The sequence below is a fragment of the Lepisosteus platostomus genome, chromosome 3, assembly GCF_059453375.1.
Source record: "Lepisosteus platostomus isolate fLepPlt1 chromosome 3, fLepPlt1.hap1, whole genome shotgun sequence".
NCBI lineage: Eukaryota > Metazoa > Chordata > Actinopteri > Semionotiformes > Lepisosteidae > Lepisosteus > Lepisosteus platostomus.
Genome location: NC_142613.1, coordinates 38,607,775 through 38,634,493, shown reverse-complemented (window position 1 = coordinate 38,634,493; position 26,719 = coordinate 38,607,775). Strand labels below are relative to the sequence as shown.

Genomic DNA, 26,719 nt, shown 5'->3' with positions numbered 1-26,719 from the left:
TAACATGCGGTATGGCTGGATCTGTACCACCTAATGCAGATACAGGTACACGTAGCTGTATGATGAGATCAGGAAAGTAGTAGAAAGCAACAGTAAAAGTGATGTTATACTTCTGGTAATTCTAACTTTCCATACATTAATTCTTATGTGGTGAGGGCCAATACAGAAGCTGAACTTCAGATGGTTGAAATTGATAGTGCTTCTTAGCAATCACAGCAAGGGAACTGAAGTGATAGAGGCACAAATTGTGATTATAATATGGTATCGTTTGATGTACAGTATACTTTTAAAAGTTCTAGAACATAGTCTAAAATTAGGATTTAATTAGGATTTATAACTTTACAAACTATGAAGGAATGAGGAAGAGCTAGCAAGCAGTGAACTGGAAACAGATAGATGAGTATTCACAGTATTCTTCAATTAATCAATTAAATCCTACAACAGTGAAGTTTTAAGACCAACAAATATGGATGTAATGGTTTAATGGAGATATTAAGAAAAACCAGGAAAGAAGAGAACACTCCACAGATTGTGTAAAGGAGTATATAGAATTACAGGAATTCTGCAACCTAAAAAATAGGTTTAGAAACCTAAAAGAAAGATAACAGAATTTCCAATAGGTGAGACAGAAAAGAATATTGCAATAGAGGCAAAAAGTAATGTGTAACACTTCCTTCAGTACTAAAACAGTTAATGAAAAAATGGAAATACTTGGTAAGATAATAGGAATTGATTTTTTATCACGCAATAAAAAATAGTTAACATACTGTACAAAATGAATATTTCATTAAAATGTTTACAATAGAAAAAAAATCAATAACACCCCCCATGATATAGAATAATCTCCAGCAGCACTGAGTAATTTTAACATAAATCTTACTGACGTTCTAGAACAGTCTACAACAAATCAATGGTGCCTTATGGAATTTTCCCAATCAATTAAGAGACAGCATGGATTTAAATCCAGGATTTTTTTTAAGCTCTACAGTGTACTAGTAAGACTTCATCTAGAATATTATATTCATTTTTGTTCACCAAACCACAAAAAATATTACATCATTAGAACATGTTCAAAGAAGAAAAACAAAAAATATTTCTGGTTTCATGGGACTGTTGTGGAGAATATGGGAGATTTTATATACAGTAAGTTATTGATTTAAGAATGAGTTCTATCACTACTGTACATCTGTTCCACACTGGAAGCAGACAGAAGACAGTGATTAGAATGGCAGCAGTAGTAATATACCTGTGATTACAGTATATCCATGTGTGTCTCTGTACTTATTTTATCTCTGTATCTGAACAAACTGTAGATAACATATATTTTCAGAGGGCAATATCATGGGAAGCAGAACAAACTACAACAGAAAGAAATGCAGTGAGAAATAATAAAAATTATACAGTACTTTCTGTTAGAATGCAATTATGTTTATGTTGATTCTTTTCTATGATTTTCCCATATTAATATCAGTTATATTATTGTACATCAAACATTTTTTAGTGTGGATTCTACAGACAAATTAACAAACTTATAAATGATTTGTAATATGGTAAAATCACATCAATTTAAATGCACAGAATTATTTACAACAAGGAATAGAATTTTCCAAAACATTATCAAAGCAGAATCTTCTTCATCATGCTCAACCACATAAACCACATAGACCTTCTCCACATCTAGCTGTCTGACCCTTAAACCCTTTTGGCTGTTCCAAACCTGTCTCAGTCAAGATCTTTATTACTTTGTTCTTTCCAGATATTTAGCAATGATTCAGGCATGCTATGTTTTTTTTACAGTTGGTTTTGCTACTTCAAAATGGTGTTAATGATAGATTACAAGTGACCCATAGGGTCACAAATTCTAATTTGCATGCATGGAAATCATACTCCTTTCACACATCCATAAAGAACAGTTATTAAGATTCAGTATTAATCAGTGTGTGGTAATAATATCCTTATTCCTGGCAACAGAGGTCATTTCTAATAGAAAACAACAGTAGCAGAAAGTAAATAACATGGTAAAACCTATAAATAAACAGCTGGCTGAAAATACAGTCTGGATCCTGAAATATGTTTGTTGTTTTTTTCCATCCAACTGAACTCTTAATTACTTAAAGTTACTGAAATCTTAATTAAACTATCTTTTTACAGCATTAATTGAATGATTAATGTGTTAAAACTTCCATAATAAGTATTCATAGTGATTTATGGATTCATTGATAAAAATCTACCTGGTCATGCAAATGAAGATCAAGACACAGTATAGTAGCCGGGACACTAGTCCCCAATAGACAGTAGTTAGAAGCTCATGTTAATGCATCATTCAAAGGACAGCACCTCTTTTTGTCATGCCCTCTAAAGCTAGAGGGCACTCCTACTCTGTCCTGTCTTTGTGCGGGGCTATATATTTCCGGGTCACCCTTTCCTCCTTGCTCAGCATTGAGGGTTTGGATGTCTTGAGACCCGCCTAGCTCCAAGTCATCTCCTCATCTCCTCCACAGCCTGAAGGCATAGGTTTCTACGCATAGGGTCTTTATAGCTCTCCTGACATTCCATAGCATGGCTTTCCGACATCCGTGACACCTTCTTGGTCATTACAGATACCATGGCACTTTGTGAAAGAGTTATTTGTTAACCATCTATCTCTTGGTAAAATTCGACTCTAGATTTACACAATCTGTCTGTACTAAAATTCCCCATTTTCTCATTAGGTGAAGCCATTTCTGTGTTTGCTGTCTGAACTGCTGTATAGTGAGGCTGCGAGCATACAGAATAAACACTGTCACATGTTGCCCATGTGTGTGCTTATGAATAGCTTGGGGCACATGAGTATTTTTTATACTATGGCAATAGAGTAGTAGCATCAGGGACAAACTAAACAAAGATATTTATTAATCATATATAAAATAAGATGAAGTAAACCACACAAAATATTGAATCTATACAGGCACCTATAAAATAATGATTTTTCTGCATGGTGATGACATTAATACACATCAGCTTACACATGCTGTACCATGCCAATTCCAACACTGACACACTGACCCTATGTGATATAATATGTGATATATTCACAAACCAAAACTATTGCATATTGACAAATATGCAAAAATAAACATAAGATATTAACAATAAATATTCCTACAATGCATGAAAAAAACTACAAAGTTAAAATAACAAAGGTAAATTGGACATTAAAAAACAATAACAAAGAGTATCTACAGCAAAAGAATGTTTATTAATAAAATGTCATAAAATGACTGGAAATACTGTAATAGAAATATATAGGTAGGGATAGATGTCTTTTATCATTTTTCATAAACATAATTGTGATAGTCCTACCAATCATAAGAGCATATGAAACAACATCAGTTCACTGAAGATAGGGTAACCATAATTGAATCAAAAAATGTATTTAAATGTTGGTTTGTTTTTCATTTTATGGTTTGATAAAGCTATTTGTGATTCCCCTGTCCCAGTGATTGTTCCTTGCCAATGTTTGTTTGTACACAAAACGTTTTGTTTCATACTTTAATGAAGTGCACTGTGACTTAAAAACCAATTTTTCTCTGAGCAAGAATTTGAATTAAATAAATGTATTCTATCTACAGTAGTTTTTGGTGTGCACCACTTAATAAAGAAAAGAGCAACTTAAAAGTACATTGGTTGTATGAAAGAATACTGTATGTGAAAATGGTCAAGGGAATTAAGCTGATAGTAGCATAATCCTGGTTGAAAATTACATTTTGCAGATCACTAAGGGAATTCTTTTTTTGTATTGTTTCTTCTACCAGTACGATTGCTAATGCTAAGTGTTCACTTAGCTAATTTACTAATTATTGTATCAAACAAGATTAAATCAAATTATTTATTTAGGATTATAATGCTTTCTTTTATCAAATTTGTTCACAATGTAAAATTTCTAAATTTGTGACTTATATCTTATCATTCAATTCCATTTCCCCTGCACAAATATTTTTATCAAGTCCAATGCAGTTTGTATGATTGTTTTTTTTTATTATTCTTGGTCAAGAATGTTCTAAAGCATTCATTTTTAACATTGCACTTATTCTGATGGACTTCAGATCACTAACCTTAAAAGGTCAGAAGCATGTCCATGCATGGATATTGGGCTTAAAAACCTCTCATCTTTAATGGAAAAGGCCCAGCGACAACCAACGTCTGCTTCATAAACAATAATGGCTTTGAAGTGAATTACTCTACACTCCCCCCTCTGGATTACAGACCTTAATTTATCGGTTCCAGCTTTGTATCTTGAGACTTGAGCCATCAGCAGAGGGATAGATAAGGTGTCGAGCCAGCGCTTCTCATATTTTGGTTCATTAGCTGTGGGTGAGGAAGGTGAGGATGGTGCCTGCACAGAATAAATGAGAGACATTGAAGACATGATCTTATCCAGTGCGGCAAACATAGATTGTTCTCTAGTATAATTAAACTAACACATACAATTTCATTTAGAGTTGAATCCAGCCATGGCTTTCTGAAATGAAAATGCAACCTACAGTATGTTTTATATACTCCAGTTGTCATCCCCACATACTATAGCATTCTGTACTTAAGATGCATAGGGCAAACTTTTACTAAAATATATCATAAGACACTTTGTGTACTTCACTAGAAATTGCATCATTAATAATTAAGGAGGGAATGGCCAGATTCAGCATAATAACATACAGTACTTCTCAAAATCCTAAACATCTGAGGAGGGCTGAATTGCTTTCTAAATATGCAGGTATAGAAAAAGAAAACCCCATTGTAGCCCCATTGGTAGAGCCACTTTAAACAAGACTTTAGCATGGAATATCCATTCAGTGAGAAATACAATACCTATGTTACATCAGCAGTAGCTCTGAAGTAAAACAGATGAATAGCCTAAAATGAATAGCCAGGCTTATATTTGAAATTAGTATAATAAACGTCTAGACTACATGTATTCCTTCTATATTTTGATAGACAAACATTTTAGTTATTTTAGCTATGATAGGAGCACTCACTTAAAAGTGTAAAATTTTGGCTTAGAATAAAACACTCTATTAATGTGAAAAGGCAGATAAGGTTGCAAAGATCAGCAAGGTTTAAGCCACACAATTCAGAAAACAAATTTTATTGCAAATGTCAATGGTCAAATCTAAACATTTATACTGTCATTGAGAAGAAGGTCCCATAGAAACGTATTTTATATAAACTAAACCAAGTAGATTATTTTCCAGGTTTTCTTCTCCTTTAAATCCAAAAAGAGACTAGGGTTGCTCAGATGCATGTAATTGGAACTGAATTAAACAATTCTGGGACTGCCAGACAAATCCTTTCTAAGAATAATGTTAAATTAACAATGTCTACTCTTCCAGAGTTGTCAAGAAAGGTCCTATGTGACTATTCTACCATTGTTAAAATACCATTTTTGAAAATAAAATGCTGAGCACCAAATTCAGATGTGACCTACAACATCCCATTAATATCAGACATAACTTTAGAAGCGTTGCAGAGTAGCATGGTGGTAAACTCTACTCCACAATTCCAACCTCAGATACAGTATCTGTGTGGAGTTTGCATATTTTCTAAGTGGGTTTTGTTCATGTTCATTCTGCAAACCTGTAATTCTACAATAGGCTTTGTCTTGCACTGTAAACAACTTACTTATAATGACACCTTACTTTAAAAGACAAACAAGGACAAGAGAACAAAAGCAGTCCACACATATATGAACAACAAAACATGCATGCAATGCAGCAGGAAATTACATGTAAATTTGTATCTGTTATTTGTTACCTAAAAATCACTTTCATCATTGCTTCAATTGAAATCTAATATTTCAGTCGAAGCTATGATTAAACTCATTCCTTTTCCCATTATTTCATTAATTTTTATCTATATACAGTGCCTATAGAAAGCCTACATACCATTGCCAAAGTAACACATTTTTAGTCTAACAGCCTCAAATCAAGACTCTATCAATCAGAATGTATTTAATCATTGTAACACACATTGAAAAACAAATGCTAAAACATTCTGAAAAGTAATTACAAATGAAAACCTAGAAAAATGGGTTGCCTAAGTGCATACATCTCTTAGTATTAGCAATTGTAAATTAGCTCCTGTGAAGTCAATTGCCTTCCAAATTATACAACAAGCTAATTAGCCTCCACCTGTGTTCAGTTGTAGTGATTGTAATGATTTCAGAATAAAATCAGCTGTGGGTTGTTACTCTCAAAGCATGGATTAATTTGAATAGTCTTTTCTTTGACTTCAGGTTTTTGGCCTGTTAGGGGAGAAAGTCTACTAAGAAAGGTTTATTTGGTATTGAATAGTTTTCTGGCTTTTGAAAAGGCAGGGGTTGTTTTTTCTCCTTTTGGATCCTATTAAAAAGGTAGACAAATAGCAGCTCAAGTTAGAGATGGGGTGGAATAACTACAAACTCTGACTGAGTAGATTGGCTTTCATGAGGAAAGTTTTGCAGAAAGTAGAAGAAGTGAATTGTTCAATTTCACTGTTGTGTGAAAGAATGATATTTGAGCTTCAGAATATAGACATTGATTGGGGGGGGAAGGTATTTGAAATTCTTTCAGGAGAAAGGATGGAGTGATGTATTGGGAATTTTTCTTTATTGTGGCTGTCAGACAACTTGGTGTCCATATACGTTTTAACAATGACTAATGATACTGTAGTGGTGGACGTTGTAGCATCCTGGTTGAGTAAATATTGTGTGGTGCAGAGGAATCTAATGAAATTGATGGAAGATGACAATATACAGATGCAGCCATTCAAAGTGCGCGGTACAGACACGTACCGGAGGTAATTGGCCACGGCCTCGCGCATCGTGACGCATGTTGACGCAAAATACCGCGGTACGTGATTGGTTGACCAACAGTGGCACTCGTGGTCCGTTGGTCGGTCGTAGAAAGATTTAAATGTCTTTACTGTGCCCGTTTTAGTATTGAATATTTATATGGAATTTTACCACTGAAGGGAAATCTTAGTAGCTGAGCATAAAAAGAATAGGAGCATACTGTAACGCGTGTGAAGGCCTTAAACGATATTAATTTTGGAACATAAACATACAGTATATGGCTGGTCTCGGTACTTTAAAGAAAAGATACACACCAGTATTCCATTTCTCCCTAAACATTTTAAGCATCGAAGTCTTTAACTAACCTGATACCGGAGTCAACAAGCATACTTTTAGAATTTGATTAAAAGGGAATATAATATTGAATCGCATATCTAAAGAAATTAATAACGATATAATTATATTCATATACCGAACACAAGAGTAGTACACGCTGTACGATGTCTGTTGATAATGTTTGTAGGGCTTTTTCAACACTCCTCATGTGACCTTGCCGGTGGTGCTGTGGGTTAGGTTCTTGACTCCCACATCACACGTTGCGTGTTCGAATCCAGCCGAAGCCATTACTTTTTTTTAACAAACATTTCTTTGAAAAAATAAAAAGTTTCCCTGGGTCAGAGATTAAATAAAACTTCACTCGCACCAAACAAATGTATATTTCTAAATATCACAACATGATCGAATTTAAGTCATTTTAATAACAATGAATAGTCACCTATGCGTTACAATATAAACATTTATATGTATTTAAATCACGTTTAAATTGCCTTTATTTAAAACCCATAAATAAACCTGATACTGTTTGCACAATGCAACGTAAATCGCTATCTTTGTCTTCTGCGTAATAATGTTCACCTCTCTGTCCAGCAAATTAACAATAGTAATAATAATGAACTTTATTGTATATGACGCCTTTAAAGGTGGCTCCTCAAAGCGCTTTACAGGATAAAAACAATAACAATAATACTGTAAGGCTGGGCAAACGATTTTTTTTTAAGAAATACAAAATGAGATATAATGATGTGTTCCGGCTTAGACATTAACGAAGAGCATAACGAAGGTCATAAAGGTCATAAACGATATTAATTTTGGAACATCAACATATTATGTAAACTGTATGTTGCTGTTATTGGTATTTTAAAGAAAAAAATACTGTAAAATCCTGGGTTCGGTACAATGATTCAGGCATTCATGTGAAGGACAACAGAGCTTTCACTGGCTCAAAAAGACAAAAAGACAAAAAGAATAACGGACACAGCGTGGGCCTGCATTCTCTCCTCAGCCGTCTACACCACACTTTTCCCTGGGTCAGAGATTAAATAAAACTTGACTCGCACTAAACAAATTACCACACACTGAACACTGAACATGTTAACCCAAATATGTCTCACAATACTTTTATGGTACATTAATTTGCTAAAATGTATTTAAAATAAAAAATGATTACAAACGCCAGCGGAGAGAGAGACACACACACAGTTCTTCACTGTCAAAAAGTGATTGTTTTTTACTTTGTCAGCACCCAGACAAACGCAAACGTGTTATTTATGAAATGCTTTTATTCATTCTTAATCGAACTCACAAGTTGTCATCTGCTGTTGAAGCTCTGTGAGACTAGACTCACACATGGCTAGACTTGACTCGGCTCTGGCTTTCCCATCTATACCGATGCACTGCAAGTACAACCCCCCTCTCTGCGGGAGTCCTGGCTGTGATGAATTAAACCGGTTTCACAGGTAGGTAGAAAAGGGCGAGATTTCCAGCGAAAGACACCTCCCCTCCTCCAAAACCCAGTAAGTACAGTTCTTACTAGTTAAGAAAGCTAGGCTCCTCAATGAAATCGCTTTAACATGCTAATGCATTGGTGTAACAGTCCGGGCGTGGCAAGCTTCTAATGTCTCCGGACTATGGCGAAAGGAACCCTTCTTTCATTGGAAGACAATGAACATATTCTACCAATACATGAGAATATAATGCTGGCGCGTGGGCGCGGTGGGTGCTGTACCAGCTGTCAAAAAAAATGTTTTTTTTAAGTCAATTGAGTGTCCATAATATTGCTGTAAGTGAAAAGACCACAGGCATTCTTCCTCCCCCTACATTCTCAGAGTAGAATAGAATTTATTATTAGCACAATTTATTACAGTGCTAAATTTAATATTATTGATTATTAATAATTTATGCTAACACCTAGCTTTCTTAACTTGTAAGTACTGTACTTACTGGGTTTTGGAGGGGGGGGAGGAGGTGTCGAATTCTCACCCCCTTCTACCTTGAACTCCCCCCTGTGTATTGTCCGTTTAGGGAAAGCGAGAGAGAGTGTGCTGTCCTTTGACAAAACAAGGCTCACCAGATAATGCGAATCGAAACCTGTTTTTCTAGCTTTTAAAGTTGGGCGATGTGTAAGCAGGAACACATCATTATATCTTACATATGAAAAATACATAATATAGCTCCCAAACAAATGCAAACGTGTTTTTAATAAAATGCTTTTATTCACTTATAATCTGACAATTTCAGGAAGACTAAGGAAGGACTAAGGAAATTGTCATCTGTTGTTGAAAAGGAACAAGTAATAGGTTTATTCAAATAAAGGTTTATTTTACCCACCTGAACTATCTGTTCTTAAAGCTCTGTGAGCTTGGTGACTGTGAGACCACTTGTTATCCCAAGTTGTTTGAATCACCACAATTCAAATAGAGAAAAAAGAGTTGACTGACAAGATTTAAGATGTGGCTGTCAATGTTGGATTAAAAAAAACATGTTGCCCGACGTCAGTTGCATTGCTTGTGTAATAAAACCGGCTCAGGGACGCCAAATATGTAATCATAGCCGTAGCAAAATTAAATGTAGTGGCTCTCTGAAGGCACCAGTTCTGTAGGGTTTGGGCATTTACTGAGACAATTATTAATTGTAGCAGTAAATCACAAAGTTGATTCTTTTGATGGCTTTAGAGTCCAACCATGCGACATAACTCAAACAACGCACACACACAGGTACTAATACACGAGGATACATTTATTAATACATAGAATATGCATTAAACCTAACAGATCTTATCGAGAGGGTTATCAGAATACAAAAGGTATATATTCAGTCAGTCACAAAGAGTTACATATATCAAGAGGACATACGTTCAGTATATCATTCATTAAGACCGTTTCATAAATGAACTTGGTTATAACTTCTACATTAGATACTCAAACAAGTACATAACTCTTAGGAATTAAATTGATATCAACTGGTTGGGATAACAATTGAATTCTCGAGCTGTAATGCATTGAAGTTGAATACTCATCCAATCTCTGGGGATTCAGATCTCCTGCGGACTCAAAGAAACAGTTGCAGGCTGTTGCTGTCCAATCCGTGCTCTCTGGCTCGGTGCCAGGCTGTGCTGTGCGGCTTGCGACGGTGCGCTGCTGATGCTCACTGACCGGCTAGTTAGTGTTGGCTTTAACTAGCAAAGTTTGTGCACAGGAGAAAAGATGACTGTGGGTCCCAGCAAGTCAGGAAGAGGACCGGTTCGTTCCTGATGAAGAGCTAGTTCTGAATAGTGATTCAGCTGTCCACAGTTCCGACCTGTTCACGAGGCCTGCTGCTGGTGCTAACCTCGGGCAACCTCCACTCTAGACTCTTAGAACAAAGGAAAGTTCTGGCACTCGGACACACTGGCCGTGCCGTGGTTGTCCGGGCTGAGTCTCAGGATGGTCAGGAGGCGCGCTGCGAGAATGTCCTGCCCTTGGGAGCCTTCTGCTCCTGGGCCGTCCTGCCCAGGAATTCTCTTTTGAATTCCCTTTAGAATTCTCCTCAGAATCTTACTGAATCTCTCTGAATCTCCCCTTCTGAATCTTGTTGAATCTCCCGAATCTCACTCTGAATCTCTCTGTTGCCTGTTTTTACCTGGAGGAACTTCAGCTCATTGATTGGCTGAAAGTTCCATGGGCATCAGAGTCCCACGTGGGTTACTCGGCCCTACCAGTCCCTGATTGGTTGATCAAGGTGAGATATGAGTCACTTACTCCTGACACTTAGTAATGCAGTCCAGATGTCCAACTGGCACTCCCTAGACAGATAGGCGCCAATGGATGACCATTGATCATGATAGCCAGGCTTAGCTAAGTGCATCCCCCTTTGGGAGCTGTCTTTTATCAAAGGAACCCTAAATCAGCCTGCATGGTTTCTCTGTGGCTGCACCACAGAGATGAACAGAGAAATGAGGCCTAATTTGGGAAAGCTCAGAAACACTTAATTCTGCCTTATTAATAAGCCTTGCCACTACATATCCCGCCTTTTTGAAGGTCACGAGGTCCTGAGGCATTGTTGCCTTCAAAACAAAACAGAGTTAAGTGATGTCCCTTGCCATTAGAACATTAATCTTAAATGTCCACATTACTCCTCGAGAATTCATACCAGAACCAGCATTGGATACAAACAGGATGAATAACATCTGGAGTATGTATAAACACGGTAGGAGACATTATCTAAGTCTAGGAATTACACATCAGGAAGTTCACTGTCAATATCTGATACCTCTGTAGTAGATATTTGGGAAGAAGTAACTTCCTTTCTTTTGGCATGCTACCTTTGACTCATTCATGCTACCCAGAGTACATCTTGATGTAAGACTACAGCATTCAGAGTACACTGTCAGTCATGATCCAGCTTCCCGGCAGTAGTGTTACAATAACAACAGTTCCTGTTCCCAGCCCCCTGATAAACCTCAACACCTGTGTTGGGTATCTGCTAGGGTCGTTTGGAGGTTTGTTCCATTAAAGCAAACTCAACTACCTGTACCTCCTCAGGGCTTACTGTTTCTTGGATTTCTATCCAATTCAATAGTGTGGCACCTGAAGGCATCCACGACCTCAAGTTTGGTCTTATGTTGTCTGGTTCTAGACAGTACAGTGTTAAGTTCAAGCTGTACTATGGCCTCCTCGGGAACTTGCAGGAAAACTGTTTGATTAGGTAGCTGCATTGCAGTAGCTGTATCATGCCTGTCACAAGTCACAGTGTCTGTTAAATGTGGTGTGCTGACCAGCCATTTACTTCCCACCTGCTCTTCATGGGGTTCATTAACCTCCCTCTGCTCGTTAGTAGCTTTACACCCTTCATTGGTGAATCGTTTAGACACAGCCAATGGATAGCTTTGGTAGCCATACCCATCTCAAGATTTGAAACCGAATTCGATCTTGGATTGCCTTCTGGGTGAGCTATGAGCGATGGGGTTAATGTCACATACTCCTCTACTGAGAAGAGTGGAATCAAGTGGGTTGGGATTTGTGCCGTGGTTAGACTGGTTACAGTGGCACTAAGCTCCCTTAACAGGTCTTGTGTCAACATTCTGGCCTGTTGCACACAAGCATAAACCCACCGTATAACACCAACAATCATGTCCACTGGTTGGGGAATAAGGTTTAACCCTGTTGCATAGGAAGTTGCCTGTAGGGTTTTCCCTGAGCTTTCCAACTTTTGCTGCTGTCGATACAGTCTGTCACTACCCTCTGGCATCTCTGACACCTGCCTTCTTGGGGCATTCGGGGTGAGAGTGCCAGTAGCACACAAACCTACCAGGAAATAGCAAACGTGCAACAGTGGCGGCAGCAATCAGTCCTCCCAAAAGTCTTTTCGGGTGGCTGATCCCAGTCATCTCCTTCTGAGTGACTGTTGCCTTTCTAAGCTGGCGCAGCGTGTACATGGTGTCTTTCTCAGTATGCCATGTGGCATCTTGGGCACCAACATCCTGGAAATCTGGGGAGATCTGACGCAGCTGCTGATGCTGCTCCTCCTTTTCCAGGGCATCTGCTTTTTCGATTTGTTCATGCCTGTGCTCTAGGAACCCTGCAGGGTGGCGGTGCAGCGGTGGAGCATGCCTGACCCTCGGCTGAGTGGTCATCTGGAGCACCTGAGTGATCTGGGATTGTTATCCCATTCTCACTGTTCAGGTCCACCCTGTACACTTCCTGATTGAGGAATCCCTCTATCGGCATATATACAATCGTACGCTGGGCGTGGGTGTAGGGCACCTGCTCGCTCCCCCCTTCCCTCGCTAGGGGTTCAGGGAGCTGCCCCAGCAGTGGGATAGCTAGTTCACTGTCTTTGAACTTACTATCACTCACCAGGCCCATGTCAGTGCGGGCTGGGGTTCTGACACCCCTCTTTGCGATGTCCTGCACTGGCAGGCGGGTGACTTGACCATCCAGCTCCAGTCTGGCTGAACCACTGTTGGTCAGACTCAGACTGACAGACTGAGCTGGTGGCTGTAAGAAAACCGGCTCGGCTTTCATTCCCTGTCCCTTCCTGGGGACTGGGTGTGTTGGCAACCCTACCGTTGAGGCAGGAACAATCAGGTCAGTCTCACTCACTACCTGGTAGTTGTGAGAAATAATGTTACCTGACTGCAGGTTCCCTGGGTCGCAGCAGAGGGAATCGGCATCTGGGATCAGGTGTGTCCACAGCGCAATAGTCTCAGCGTCCAGCTGGACCTCCTGTCTAACCTGTGAATGTTGCACCAGGGGCACCTGGCGGTGGCCCTGTGACAGCTGCTCAAGCAGATCCTCACTAATAGAGGACCTCTCAGGGCTAAGGGTGAGGGCTACATCGCCAACCTGCTCTCCTGCCATCTGGATCCCTTCCACCACTGCAGGGTGGTGGTCCTGACCCCTTTTGGGTGCCAGGGTGCACAGGGAAAGCTCCTTTTCATCGCCAGGTGGGGAGATCTGCTCCTCTTTAGGGATGTAAAAGGTGTGTGCTTTACCTGGTGGATCAGGCGGCTGCTTGGAGCACCGCTCCTGTGGCATGGAGGCTGTTGGGACCTCGGCCGGGGCACGACTTCCCTGTATATTCGGGGAACAAGAAAATATTTGTATTTCTTGTCCAGAGGGAACAGAAGGAATCTCCGCATGGGCTTCTGTGTTCGGTGGGCACTGTGTGAGCACAGTCTGCCTCTTGGCCCCCCTTTCCTTCTGTACAGAAGGCTTAGGAGCCTTGACCTTTTTCCACACTTTGCCTTTCTGGTGATCCACCAAAGGTTCCACTCTGAGTAGCATGCCCTTTTCTTTTTCAACCCGTTTGAGCTTGCCGTGTGACATCAAACACCTTTCAACCTCAGTGTCAATCAGTGTCTCACTGTGTAAGACATCTCCCATGGCAGCCTTGAGGTAAAAGCTTCCTGCTTTTCCTCTGTGTTTTACTGCCTGCTCTGTGACTTCAGGGGTGGAGTCAGCACTCACTTGGGAGTGGCTGAATTCATCCAGGCAGGAACCCTTCCGCTCAATCAGATAGACTGAGGGAGGGAGAGGGGGCGGGTCTCCGCCTCCTCCAGTGGAGAGTATCAGCTCATTCACGCTTCCGGCAGCCGTGGGGAGTGGTTGTCTCTGTCCTAATAAAGCTTGTTCAAGCCTGGCCAGGCGGGAGGCTACTGAATCCTTTTGTTCAGCTTTATCTAGCCCTTTCCCTCCCCCGGTGTTCTCATGGCACTTAGGACGCTGGGTGCGGTCCTGTGTGAGTGCTTTGGAACGGGGCTTAGCCAGCTCAGGAGCCTGTGCTCCTTCGAGCAGGGGGGAATTAACCCTGCTGGCTCTGACGGCGAACACAGTCGCTTTAGCAGGTTTTTGCTCAGAGCGACTTTGGACATCATACTCCCAGGCTTTCTGCACGAATCTCTTAATATCAGTCATTTTCATGGTGTGTGCATCTGTATGCATTAAGATCATATTTCTGACTGATGGGTGGAGATTCGCAATGAATAAACGCTTGAAATGTGTGTTCTCTTCGCAACCCTCATCATTTCGCCCTGCAAAATAAGTTCGTCTAAGTCTCTCGTAATATTCGCGAGGGGACTCTGCTCTCTCGTGCTTGATGTTAAGGGCGGTGGCTATCGCAGCAGTCGGGTCAATAAAAGCACTGTATTCTTCGATAAGTGCATGACAAAGCTGCTCAAAGTCATTACAGACTTCTTTCATCTGCCTAGCCATCCACTCATGTACAGCTCTGCTGGTAGTTTTCCTGACCAGAAACACTTTCTCCTGTTCTGTGGCGTTTGGCAGGTACTGCAGGTTATACCTGAGGTCTTGAATATAACTCTGGATATTATTCTCTGACACTGCGGGGTCAAATCTCTCTATGTCCTTCGCTAGCTCTCTCAGAGAATGGAGATTTATCCTTCTAGCTTCTCCGCTGACGGAGATATGGAAGAGATCGTGGTCAGACCTGTCGCTGCTAGAGAGAGTGCTTAATAGCGACTCGAATTCAGACCTTTTAGCAACCATCGTTAAACTTAAAGAGTATTACTTTTAAGTACGAAATCACAGTTTTACCACAGAAAACCACAAGATCAAGTATGCAATCAACCCGGTAGATTGCAAAAGATCACAAAACAATCAAGCACTGCTTAAAGAGCAAGGGGAACTTTTTTCCTTTCGGCTTTCAGCACACTGTATTGTCGTGTATGAAACCCGCGGCGTTTTATATTGAATTATTCCGCTTGGTTGACTCATTTCAGTCTTGCCACGCCCACCCAGGGACGCCAAATATGTAATAAAACCGGCTCAGGGACGCCAAATATGTAATCATAGCCGTAGCAAAATTAAATGTAGTGGCTCTCTGAAGGCACCAGTTCTGTAGGGTTTGGGCATTTACTGAGACAATTATTAATTGTAGCAGTAAATCACAAAGTTGATTCTTTTGATGGCTTTAGAGTCCAACCATGCGACATAACTCAAACAACGCACACACACAGGTACTAATACACGAGGATACATTTATTAATACATAGAATATGCATTAAACCTAACAGATCTTATCGAGAGGGTTATCAGAATACAAAAGGTATATATTCAGTCAGTTACAAAGAGTTATATATATCAAGAGGACATACGTTCAGTATATCATTCATTAAGACCGTTTCATAAATGAACTTGGTTATAACTTCTACATTAGATACTCAAACAAGTACATAACTCTTAGGAATTAAATTGATATCAACTGGTTTGGATAACAATTGAATTCTCGAGCTGTAATGCATTGAAGTTAAATACTCATCCAATCTCTGGGGATTCAGATCTCCTGCGGACTCAAAGAAACAGTTGCAGGCTGTTGCTGTCCAATCCGTGCTCTCTGGCTCGGTGCCAGGCTGTGCTGTGCGGCTTGCGACGGTGCGCTGCTGATGCTCACTGACCGGCTAGTTAGTGTTGGCTTTAACTAGCAAAGTTTGTGCACAGGAGAAAAGATGACTGTGGGTCCCAGCAAGTCAGGAAGAGGACCGGTTCGTTCCTGATGAAGAGCTAGTTCTGAATAGTGATTCAGCTGTCCACAGTTCCGACCTGTTCACGAGGCCTGCTGCTGGTGCTAACCTCGGGCAACCTCCACTCTAGACTCTTAGAACAAAGGAAAGTTCTGGCACTCGGACACACTGGCCGTGCCGTGGTTGTCCGGGCTGAGTCTCAGGATGGTCAGGAGGCGCGCTGCGAGAATGTCCTGCCCTAGGGAGCCTTCTGCTCCTGGGCCATCCTGCCCTGGAATTCTCCTTTGAATTCCCTTTAGAATTCTCCTCAGAATCTTACTGAATCTCTCTGAATCTCCCCTTCTGAATCTTGTTGAATCTCCCGAAACTCACTCTGAATCTCTCTGTTGCCTGTTTTTACCTGGAGGAACTTCAGCTCATTGATTGGCTGAAAGTTCCATGGGCATCAGAGTCCCACGTGGGTTACTCGGCCCTACCAGTCCCTGATTGGTTGATCAAGGTGAGATATGAGTCACTTACTCCTGACACTTAGTAATGCAGTCCAGATGTCCAACTGGCACTCCCTAGACAGATAGGCACCAATGGATGACCATTGATCATGATAGCCAGGCTTAGCTAAGTGCATCCCCCTTTGGGAGCTGTCTTTTATCAAAGGAACCCTAAATCAGCCTGCATGGTTTCTCTGTGGCTGCACCACAGAGATGAACAGAGAAATGAGGCCTAATTTGGGAAAGCTCAGAAACACGTAATTCTGCCTTATTAATAAGCCTTGCCACTACACTTGAAAAATAATTTTATTTCGAGAGATTGGATAATAAATTCAATTTTTTTTAACTTCCTGAAAAAAAAGTAATAATTAAACAATGTGTACAAACGTTTTTTAATGATATGTCGATGTTGTGAATATCTGTGGAGTGTATCTTTTTTGCCTGTCTGTCCTGGCTGTGCTCTCTCGCTCGCCCTCCCCCCCCCCCTCTCAAATCAGTTAAATTCAAGGTGCTTTATTAGCATGACAGATGGGTACAATCAGTGTTGGGTAATTACTTTGCTTTGAGATGCCACTTTTTAAGGTGATATATAAAATCAAGGCTTTAACTTGCTTTAACTCCGCAAGTCTGAGTTCTAGTGTCTGTCCTATCCGAACCCGAAAGTATTACAATATGTATCTTTATAGCAGGTGGTGTACAGCTTTTTAGTATACATAACACTTTTCTAAAATGTATTTAAAAAATAAAAACGATTACAATCTAATCTTTCCACGTTTGATCCCAAGATCCCAAGAAAAATAAATCTAAATGGGGAGAAAGCTATGCTGAAAGTTTATTAAGATACTTAGAAGACAAAGATATCAATTTATGTTGCATTTGTCTGATTGTGAATCAAAAAACACATATATTTAAACACGCGTTTGCGATTTAAATCAAAACATGATTTAAATCAATATAAATGTTTATATTGTAACGCATAGGTGACTATTCATTGATATTAAAATGACTTAAATTCGATCATGTTGTGATATTTAGAAATAAAAATTTGTTTGATGCGAGTGAAGTTTTATTTAATTCCTGACCCAGGGAAACGTTTTATTTTTTCAAAGAAATGTTTGTTAAAAAAAAAAGTCATGGCTCCGGCTGGATTCCGGCTTGTGTTGTGGTACATGAATATAATTATATCATTATTAATTTCTTTAGATACGCGATTCCATATTATATTAGCAGAAAAGCTTAAAACTACCACTTTTTTACACGCTATTTCACGTTAGTTAAAGACTTCAATGCTTAAAATGTTTAGGGAGAAATGGAATACCGGTTTGTATTTTTTCTTTAAAGTACCAATTCCTGGAATCTGACTGGCTGACACCCTTCTGAAGTGGTTCCATAATATCTGGTATACGGAAAAGAAAGCGTTGATAAAAAAGCCTGGATTCTCATGTATCTGATACAAGTATCTATATAATATAGTCTTTGATGTGCTCTTGAGGATCCTTGTGATATTTTGAACTCTGGTTGAGTGATAAGTGTCGCAGTTTAAATAATTTTCGTAGTTAGAAATTATGAAACGCTCTGTTAAAAGCAAGGGAGTTTTTATGTCCGTTGCAGTAAAAGAAAATGCCTGACAAAGTAGGGCTTGGACAGATTTCAAGTGCTTGTACAAATGTGCTAAAGAAATTAGCAAAAAAAGTCATTCCTTTATCGTAATGGCTAGCTAATGTCCTGTCCTCGTTAGTTAGATCTACGAAATGCTGTGGTGTTTGTCAAAGAAAAAACTAAAAGTATTTTCATTTAAAATGACGGTTAGAAAGAATGTGGACCAGCGTAATACTTCATTATTAATACTATTAGTAATATCTTCGGTAAAGGCTTTGATGCATAAATATTTCTGATAAAGGTAGGTTGTGTACTTTTGTCCAACTGAGCAATCTTGCTTTCATAAAATATACCAACATTTGAATGACTGATGATTAACATGCTATAATACACAGTTTAAATTTAAAAGCTCAAATGCTGTACATGAGAGGTTAAGCTTTATTGGCTCCTCCTGGCGGTTTTACAAGGTGATGCCGGATACTTTCCGGCATGACGTCAAATGACACGATATACCGCGTGATACTGCGTTTTGATGCGACACGCCCACCGGGGTATACCGCGAAATACCCCACCCATTTTGAATGGCTGCATCTGTATGGACAGGATTGAGAAGAGAAGTTGTAAAATTGCACATAGATCACTAGGGATATGGGGATGGGAAGGGTCAAACATCTCTCCATCCTGATTATTTAAAGGGGTAAGAAAGGATCATTTTTATGAGAACCAGCCTATGTTATGTAGACACTGTGGTCGAGATGGGACATTTGGCAGTGGTTTGTGTATTGTAGACATTGTGCTGAGACTAGATGTGAATTTGAATCGTGTACTAACAAAATAGTTTGTGAGATATTTTTCACATATATATGAATTGCCCTCAACTGTTCAGGAATAAAGTGAAAAAGATTAAATGATCAAAAGAATCCGAAGAAGCAGACAACATGATGACAGGGAATGAAGTTGAGGAAAGAGGACTGATCCGTGAAGAGCCTCTGTCTGACCTGTGGATGAGAGGTAGGAGAATAAAGTAATTTCAGAGTCTGAAAATGAAAATAATGGCTCAACAGAGGTATCTTTAAAAAAATGGTGTTGTGAGGAATAAACTAGGGATAAAGTGGACTGGTGAATTGGTGATGAGTCCTGTTCCTAGTGTGTGAGATGCCTTATTCAGCTTTAAAACTGAGAATTAATTGGTCATTGACATTTTGAGATGTATGGGTTGTTTTAAAATTAAGTGACAGGTTTTATGGATTATAATGCTGTTGTCCATTCTAACTAATGCAAGAGGGATTCAGAACATGAGTAATGCACAAATTGTTGAAATATCTGAGAACAGTGGATGCAGATATTGCAACAAAAGGAATATGACATCTTATGTAGAGTGGGAGTAGCTTTGGCTGGAGGGGTCAACTGATTGGAGTGGCTCTAATGTGAGCAGAGCAGATGAATTGTCTGTATTAATAATTTTGTAATAAAGAATTGCTCACTTGTGGAATGTGGAAGATTGCTGAGAGTGAATATATTGTTTATGGGGAGAGCAATGACATTGAATACCTATGCTCCCACTAACATTTATTGAGATGCAGTGCACTAATAGGAGGAAGAGGTGGTCTGAATTGTGTGATTCCTGACACAGATACAGTAGAACAAGGTCATATCAACTTTGGTAAGATCAGACCTCTGGGTTATTAAAGAGAATTGTAGAGGATTTTAAAGTGTCTAATTCCTTTTGTGGGCTGAAAGACAGGGGGGTTCAGATCTGGGGTGTTAATTTTCCCTTTAAGAATGGATAGTGTGTATCAAGTTATTTGGTTCCAGTGTTTTTTTTTATCAGAAGATTTTGAAGTCTGTTTTTAATCTGCAAGAAGGAATACAAAGGGGGGGGGGGGGGGGGGTATAGAAATACTATTCTATGCAGTCTAGAGATAGAAGATGAACTTAAAGTTAAATATGAAAATTGGAGGTCTGGGTCCTTAAAGGACTTCTTTGACTCTAAGGCTCAATGGTGGGATTGGGTAAAAAAAAACATTTTTTTAAGGAAAAGGAGGAAGTAGATGAATGCAAAGGAAAAAAAGGTTTGTTCAGAACCTAAAAAATAGAAGATTATATTTTCAAGAACAAGAATGGGATTTCATAAATGAGGTGAAGAAAGAACTTGAGACTCTACAGTAATTAATAAAAAGAGTAAACAAGATTTATTTAAAAGTAGGGTAAAAGTGTGCTAATTATTTTGAGAAGATTGTAGGTAAAAATGAACATATTACTGTTCTAAATAAGGAAAGGGGGGATGTAGTATCTTCAATGGGGAAAAAATGTTATAGTGGAAATTCTATAGAAATGTGTGTGTGATAAGAAAATAATTGTGCAGAGTGCTCTGCTGAACAGTGCTGAAAAGGTGAAATGCATATCAGAACCTGTGGAATAGTGTAGATTTTATGGAAGATTAATTTTTAAATTATTAAAAACTTAAACTGAGGAAAAAATACCAGCTCATGATGGGTTTCCATTATAATTTTATTAGCAGGTTGTAGTCTATAGTGGGTCTTAATTTTAATACAGTACATGTTTAAAGAATGTAAAACAGTAGGTAACCTATCGGAGAGTATTAAGATTGGGGTAGTGTTACTCATTTATAAAAAGGCCAATAACTTAATTGAATACTGATTATAAACCATTTAGTAAACTTTTGCTGTTACGCATGAAAAGAGCATTAAAGATTATTTATGTGGATCACACGTTCTGTACCAGGATGGAGGCTGAGGGATGAGTATGATTTTGATTAGAGATGCAAGGGGGTATTGAGGTGAAAAGGGTAGTTTTTTCCTTCCTACATTTAGGCCTAGAAAAAAAACATGATAGAATGTCACATCACTATGTTTGCACATTTTGGTAGATGGACTTTTAACCTGGGTAAAGCTGCTTTATTCATAAAGGAAGATTAAGTGTTTACGTAACCTGTTTTAATATAGTTGAGATACAACTATGTTGTATCTGCTATGCAGAGTTCAAAAGGGTGGTCCATTGAGCTTTAGAACCTCTCATACAAGGCTTAAGAATTGGTAAGCATAAACGTGTAGCATTTGATATCCCCCTAATTCATCTGGATTTAAATTCAATATAAACAGCCCTGGAGGCAGTTGAAGATCTTTGTAGCTGGAAAGGAGTTTCAATATAAGTTCAGAATGACTATTAAGATTTTGGGTCTCAAGGTTATGGTGTAAAAGACAGGAGAAAGAAACAGAACAGACACTGGAAGGAAGGTTTAAACATTGGGAAGGTAGAGAACTAGCACCTGAAGGTAGAGCTTTGATTTTAAAACAAATTGTTTTGTTTTTGACAACAGTGTTTCCCCTGACAAGGTCACCATTAAAAATAATAAGAAAATTATGTAATTGTTTATTCTGGAGATCAAAATGAGGGGGCAAAAAGGGATGTTTATCCCCAGAGAGTAAAGGAGAAAAGTGAAGGAAAAAAAAACGGCTATAAAAAACAATTTGCTGTTGATTTAAAGTAATACAGTTGATAGAAGAATTTGTATCCAGTACAAGAAGCAATAAATGTACAAATTTTATAACAGTAGACTGGCTGATCTGCAGTTGTCCTGAAGGAGCCTTTAAAACCCCACTGTGGCCTGAGATCTCAGGGGACCAGTAACCTTGGTTGTCATGGGAACAATGCAGTTGTGTAAGACTTTCTGAATTCTCAGTCAGTCTGTCATGCAAATCTAAATGTTTTTGTTTATTGAGGCAGAAATATTTGATAAACTAGCTCCTGGAAATTTCAAAAATAAAAACATTTCCTTTCAGAAAATGCTGTAACTCTGATTCTTTCATCTGGAAGATGATCATTAAGATTAATTTTCATTTAGACAACTGGCTTAACCATACAGTATTTAAACAACAAACCTTTTTCTAGCGCTTTTAAAATTGAAAGTGTTGTATATGAAACCAGCTTAAGTGTTTGTGCTATGTGAAATGAATGTTGGTTCCCATAGAACCAGCAGGTGGATGCTGCACATTGGTGGTGGTGGAGGGGAGTCCCCATTACCTGTAAAGCACTTTGAGTGGAGTGTCCAGAAAAGCGCTAAATAAGTGTAAGCAATTATTATTATTATTATTATTATTATTATTATTATTATTATTATTATTATTATTATAGAAGAAGTTAGAAATATTGAATGAAGAAATTAAAACAAGATTCCAAGATATCTTCACCCGTTCTCTGTTTTGCACTCTGAGGTTAATGAAAATTGTTATGATTAGAGTGCAGTCTTTTTATAGAGGAATGGGAAGACATACTGTAAGAATACAATGCATTCCAAATGTATTCATACCTCCAAAGAAAGAGGAACAAAAAACAATCTTAATAGCCATTGCATAGAGCCAAGTCTTATGAAATGGTTCCAAAAACAGAAGCATATTTATTAATGTCCCTGTGGTTAGTATTTTTTTATATCCATCTCTGTCATCGCTGACATCTTTTACACTGAAACTACACCTTCTGCAGTGTGCTATGAGATTCTGGCACGTCAGGGAAGGTCTTAACAATTCCTCTAGACAGAATTCAGACCCTTTGTTTTAGTAAACTGTCATCTTGAGTTCAAATTGCAAATATTCAATTGGGCCGAGATCTGGAGATATATTTATTTTGCATGCAATTAACCATTTCTTTGTCAAGCTGGATGTGTGCTTTGAATTATTGTCATGTCACAATGTTCATTTTCAACTAAAATTTGAGGTTATTGGCAGAATGAATTAGGTGTTTTGGCCAAATATTCTGGTACTTGTTAAAGTTAATTCTTAACAAGGACTCCACAACCAATAGATGGAAAACCAACCCAGTCATATTTCACTGTATGATGAGTTTTTTTCACAACATGAGCTTTGCAATTTTTATGACAGACATAAAGTAGCATTCATGAGCATGTCCAAAAAGCTCGAATTACATTTAATCTGACCATAAGAAAAGTAATTATCATTCATATGTAGCTTAGCAATCTTGTAAGCCTCTTTTTGTCATTTGCCCTCAAAAAGGATTCTTTCTTGGAATCCAGTCATGAATGTAGGGGACATACTGTAGAATGGTAGTTTTTGACATTTTCTATTCTAAACATGCCAGTTTGTGTCAGAGATCTCTAAGTTGTTTAGTCTGGATTTACAGTTTTCTCTTGATTCTCTGTGATTTGTTTCCTCTTCCTAGCATAGTTGATACGTATGAACACATGAACACATGAACTCGATGCAGATAGCACCCCATGTCAGGAATGGAACACAGGGTCCCATTACTGTGAGGTAGCAATGCTAATCACTGCACCATTGTGAATTATTTTTCTTTAATGTTTTATTTGAATGCATACTTGGAGGTATGTATAATTAATTATCCCAAATAACACTTTTCTATGGAGAGTGATATTACATTTACAGTACAATATTTTTCGAATTGTTTCATGCAAAAAATGTTTTATGTTAAAATCTGTAACTCATTCTGAATGAATACACTTGTGAGGCTCTGTATTTCTGTTCAGATAAAATAGTGCTTGATATTGAAAAGAAATTTTAATGGGTCAATTGCAATGAACATCCAAAGTACACAGCTGTGTTCCAAATTACTGCTTAGCAAGGTCCAGGAGATCATCTCCTGTTGATTAATGCCATTTCAAGAAAAAAATGATCAAGAACAAAGCTAAAAATCTACAGTACCAATATCTAGCATGGAAATTGGTTCTAAGCTCTAAATGTGATTATTTGAACACCAGACTACAGGGGTGTACAAATCCCAAAAATTTAAGGGGCCTTATTTAAACTGTGGCAGTAGAGAGGCTGGAAGTTATAGCTTATCTACCACCAGAGGCCATTTTAAGCTGTAGGGTTTAAGCAAATTAGTAGTGGACTAAGTGGGACACTGCATCAAATTATGGAAATATTGTCACTACATAATGAATTTATGCATCAGTCACTTTGTCACTTTTTTTGGAAAATTATTGTAATATTGAACTAAAATGCTTTCTAGTCACCCACATTTATTAGAATGAAGTTCATTAATACATGTGTTTATTGATAAAAAAAACCTCTTATGTACTGTATATCTTTTTTATTAGTTAATTTAATAATTCTTAAATAATTAAAATTAATAATAAAATAATTCAGTATTAGAGCTTTTAGTATGCAATAGTGAATTTTCAGATATCCTGGGGAGTAAAGAGAACTGAAATGAAGGAATTGCTTATTTTAATGGGGTGTAAGTCTTAAATGTGTTCTCTCGCATCTAGGTGTTAATTAAATAGATTTGTTGTAGTTTTATTGTGAAAGGACTCTACACTTCTTATTCATGGGAAAGCAGGGCTATTACGGAATTAGGGGTACAGAGAATAAATAGTGAAGTCAAATGTAAGGGTACAGTTCATTAAAGAATTTAAAAAACTCTTATAAGCACCCTGGTGAGCTTGTAGAAAAGACATTTCATTGCCAGCAACTACTGCTGCATGTTGTGTTGTTGTGCATTTGATAAATAAACTTTGATTGATTGTAGAGACTTGCTGTAAGTGTAGAATTTGTGAACAATGTCGCCTGCTATATTCATATTTTGCATAATAAAAATAATATTGTCCCATGCAAAGTAGCATTTAAAAATAGTAGAATATCATCACATTCCTCTTAAATAAAATAATCTTAAAATAATCTAAAGGAGCCATGTTCTGTCTTTTGTATACATGGAATACAACACCATGTCAGTAAGCATTCCGAGGTTAAACGCATATTGTTTTCACCGTGTTTGTGATGTAGAAATGGCACAACTTTCCAAAAGTATGTTACTCTTGATATGAAACTGCAGAAACATGTACAGTACATAGGGTTTTGACTACTCTGTAAACATTGAACAGAATATATTTATATTGATAGTAAGACTTACACCAATTGTTATTGTTGGTAATGGTAAACGGCAAGTCAACAATGTACAAACTGTATAATGGGTTGGGTGCCATCCTGGGATTCATCTTTTTGTTTGGTATTCCCCTATCTCTCTACATTGTATCCAGTTGCACAGACACGACAGATATTGTTTCTTCTCCCTTCAAATTACACTTTTCCTGCATTTTGCTGTTACAAATTCCAAATTCAAATGTATTTGAAGGCGGCATACTGTAGTATAAAAGCTTTTGAGGTTTTAGTGCTTAAAGATTTAAAAGTAACCGTAAACCAACATTAGATATTAATTGTAACTGTTTTAGTTAATAAAATGCCCAAAGTAAGCAAAGTAAGCAGCAAGACTTTAATGAATACTTTGTGATATGCAGATTTAAGAGTACATCTGAAAAAGTGGCCATAAAGAAATGTAGTTACTTCCAATTATTCAATTCAAACAGCATAGGGTAATTAAAGTGCAAACATTTAAAATGCTAAATGTGAAGTTTAATACTGTTTTTCATTTTGTCTGTACCATAGTAACCATGAAAAATAATTATGCATAAAATTATACACTGAAACAAAATATTTTCTTTGTCAAATGTACAAAACGTATTTAATGCTTCTTTCTGATGGCAAGAAAATTTTAAATGCAGTTCTGATGCAGGAGCATTGTCACGATCATCATCCCTCCTCTTAATGGTGCTCAAACCCTTTGGTATTTTAGTTTATTACGTGCACCTGCCCCCTGTTTAGTCGGTCATTATTTAAGCCTGACGCTCCCACTATTCCTGGCTCAGCATTGGAAGATGGACGCCTGGAAGCCCGCCTACCAATGGCATAGGCTTCAGAACGGCGCCTGGCCTCATTATCTTGTTTTTAATTCCCTGTTCCAGATCTTGTTTCCAATTTTAACTTCGTCTATCTTGGATGGTTTCCCGGTACCTGGACCCTGGACTACGCCCTGGATTTCCCCCTTGGACTCCTTAGACTTGTTCGCTTGCAACACTCCCCCCAAGCACTGGACCACCGTTGTCACGCCCCTCTGTCTGTCATCCTGATCCCATCCTCATCCTCATTTTGTTTTCATTTTTTGAATGAACACACTTAACTTCCAGCACCAACACAGGAGCAAATCAAGAAAACGATTAGGTATCCTCAGGTTGCACAGCATGATAAAGATGTTAGATGTCAGCGAGTACACAGCCAGATTTACATATCAACTCAAATTTATTAATTAAAGAAAGCTAAATGACACACTCATTGAACTATGTATTATGGAAATAAATTTAACACAATAAGATTTGACAACTCATTTGCAGGTATTAATAATATGTTATCTAAAAAATAATTTCAAATATCAGCACCATCATCCATGACTGCTGCCATTACATAACCACCTCAGATTATGAAACAACTGACAGTTCCAATTTACATTTAGTCACAAATTATGTATTACTGTTTAATTTCTACCTGGACACTTAAACTTGTCAGTCATAGAGCAGTCATTCAATATAAAATAATTACGGCAGGAACTGGAAAAGTTACTGACTCCATGGTGTCAAAACATTTAGCATATTATAGACTAGCTGTATATTAATTTAGTAAAAGAAACAGAATTAATTAT

The 26,719-nt window shown here is 38.2% G+C and overlaps 1 protein-coding gene across 1 annotated transcript in view; it reads right to left on the bottom strand.

The window, feature by feature from the left end:
- Nucleotides 1-26,719, bottom strand: part of sntg2 (syntrophin, gamma 2) — a 166,213-nt gene that overhangs the window by 80,165 nt on the left and 59,329 nt on the right. Inside the window, exon 9 of the mRNA XM_088623452.1 lies at nucleotides 4,248-4,375. Coding sequence (XP_088479578.1) covers nucleotides 4,248-4,375 — 128 coding nt within the window. The remainder of the gene's footprint in view (nucleotides 1-4,247; nucleotides 4,376-26,719) is intronic.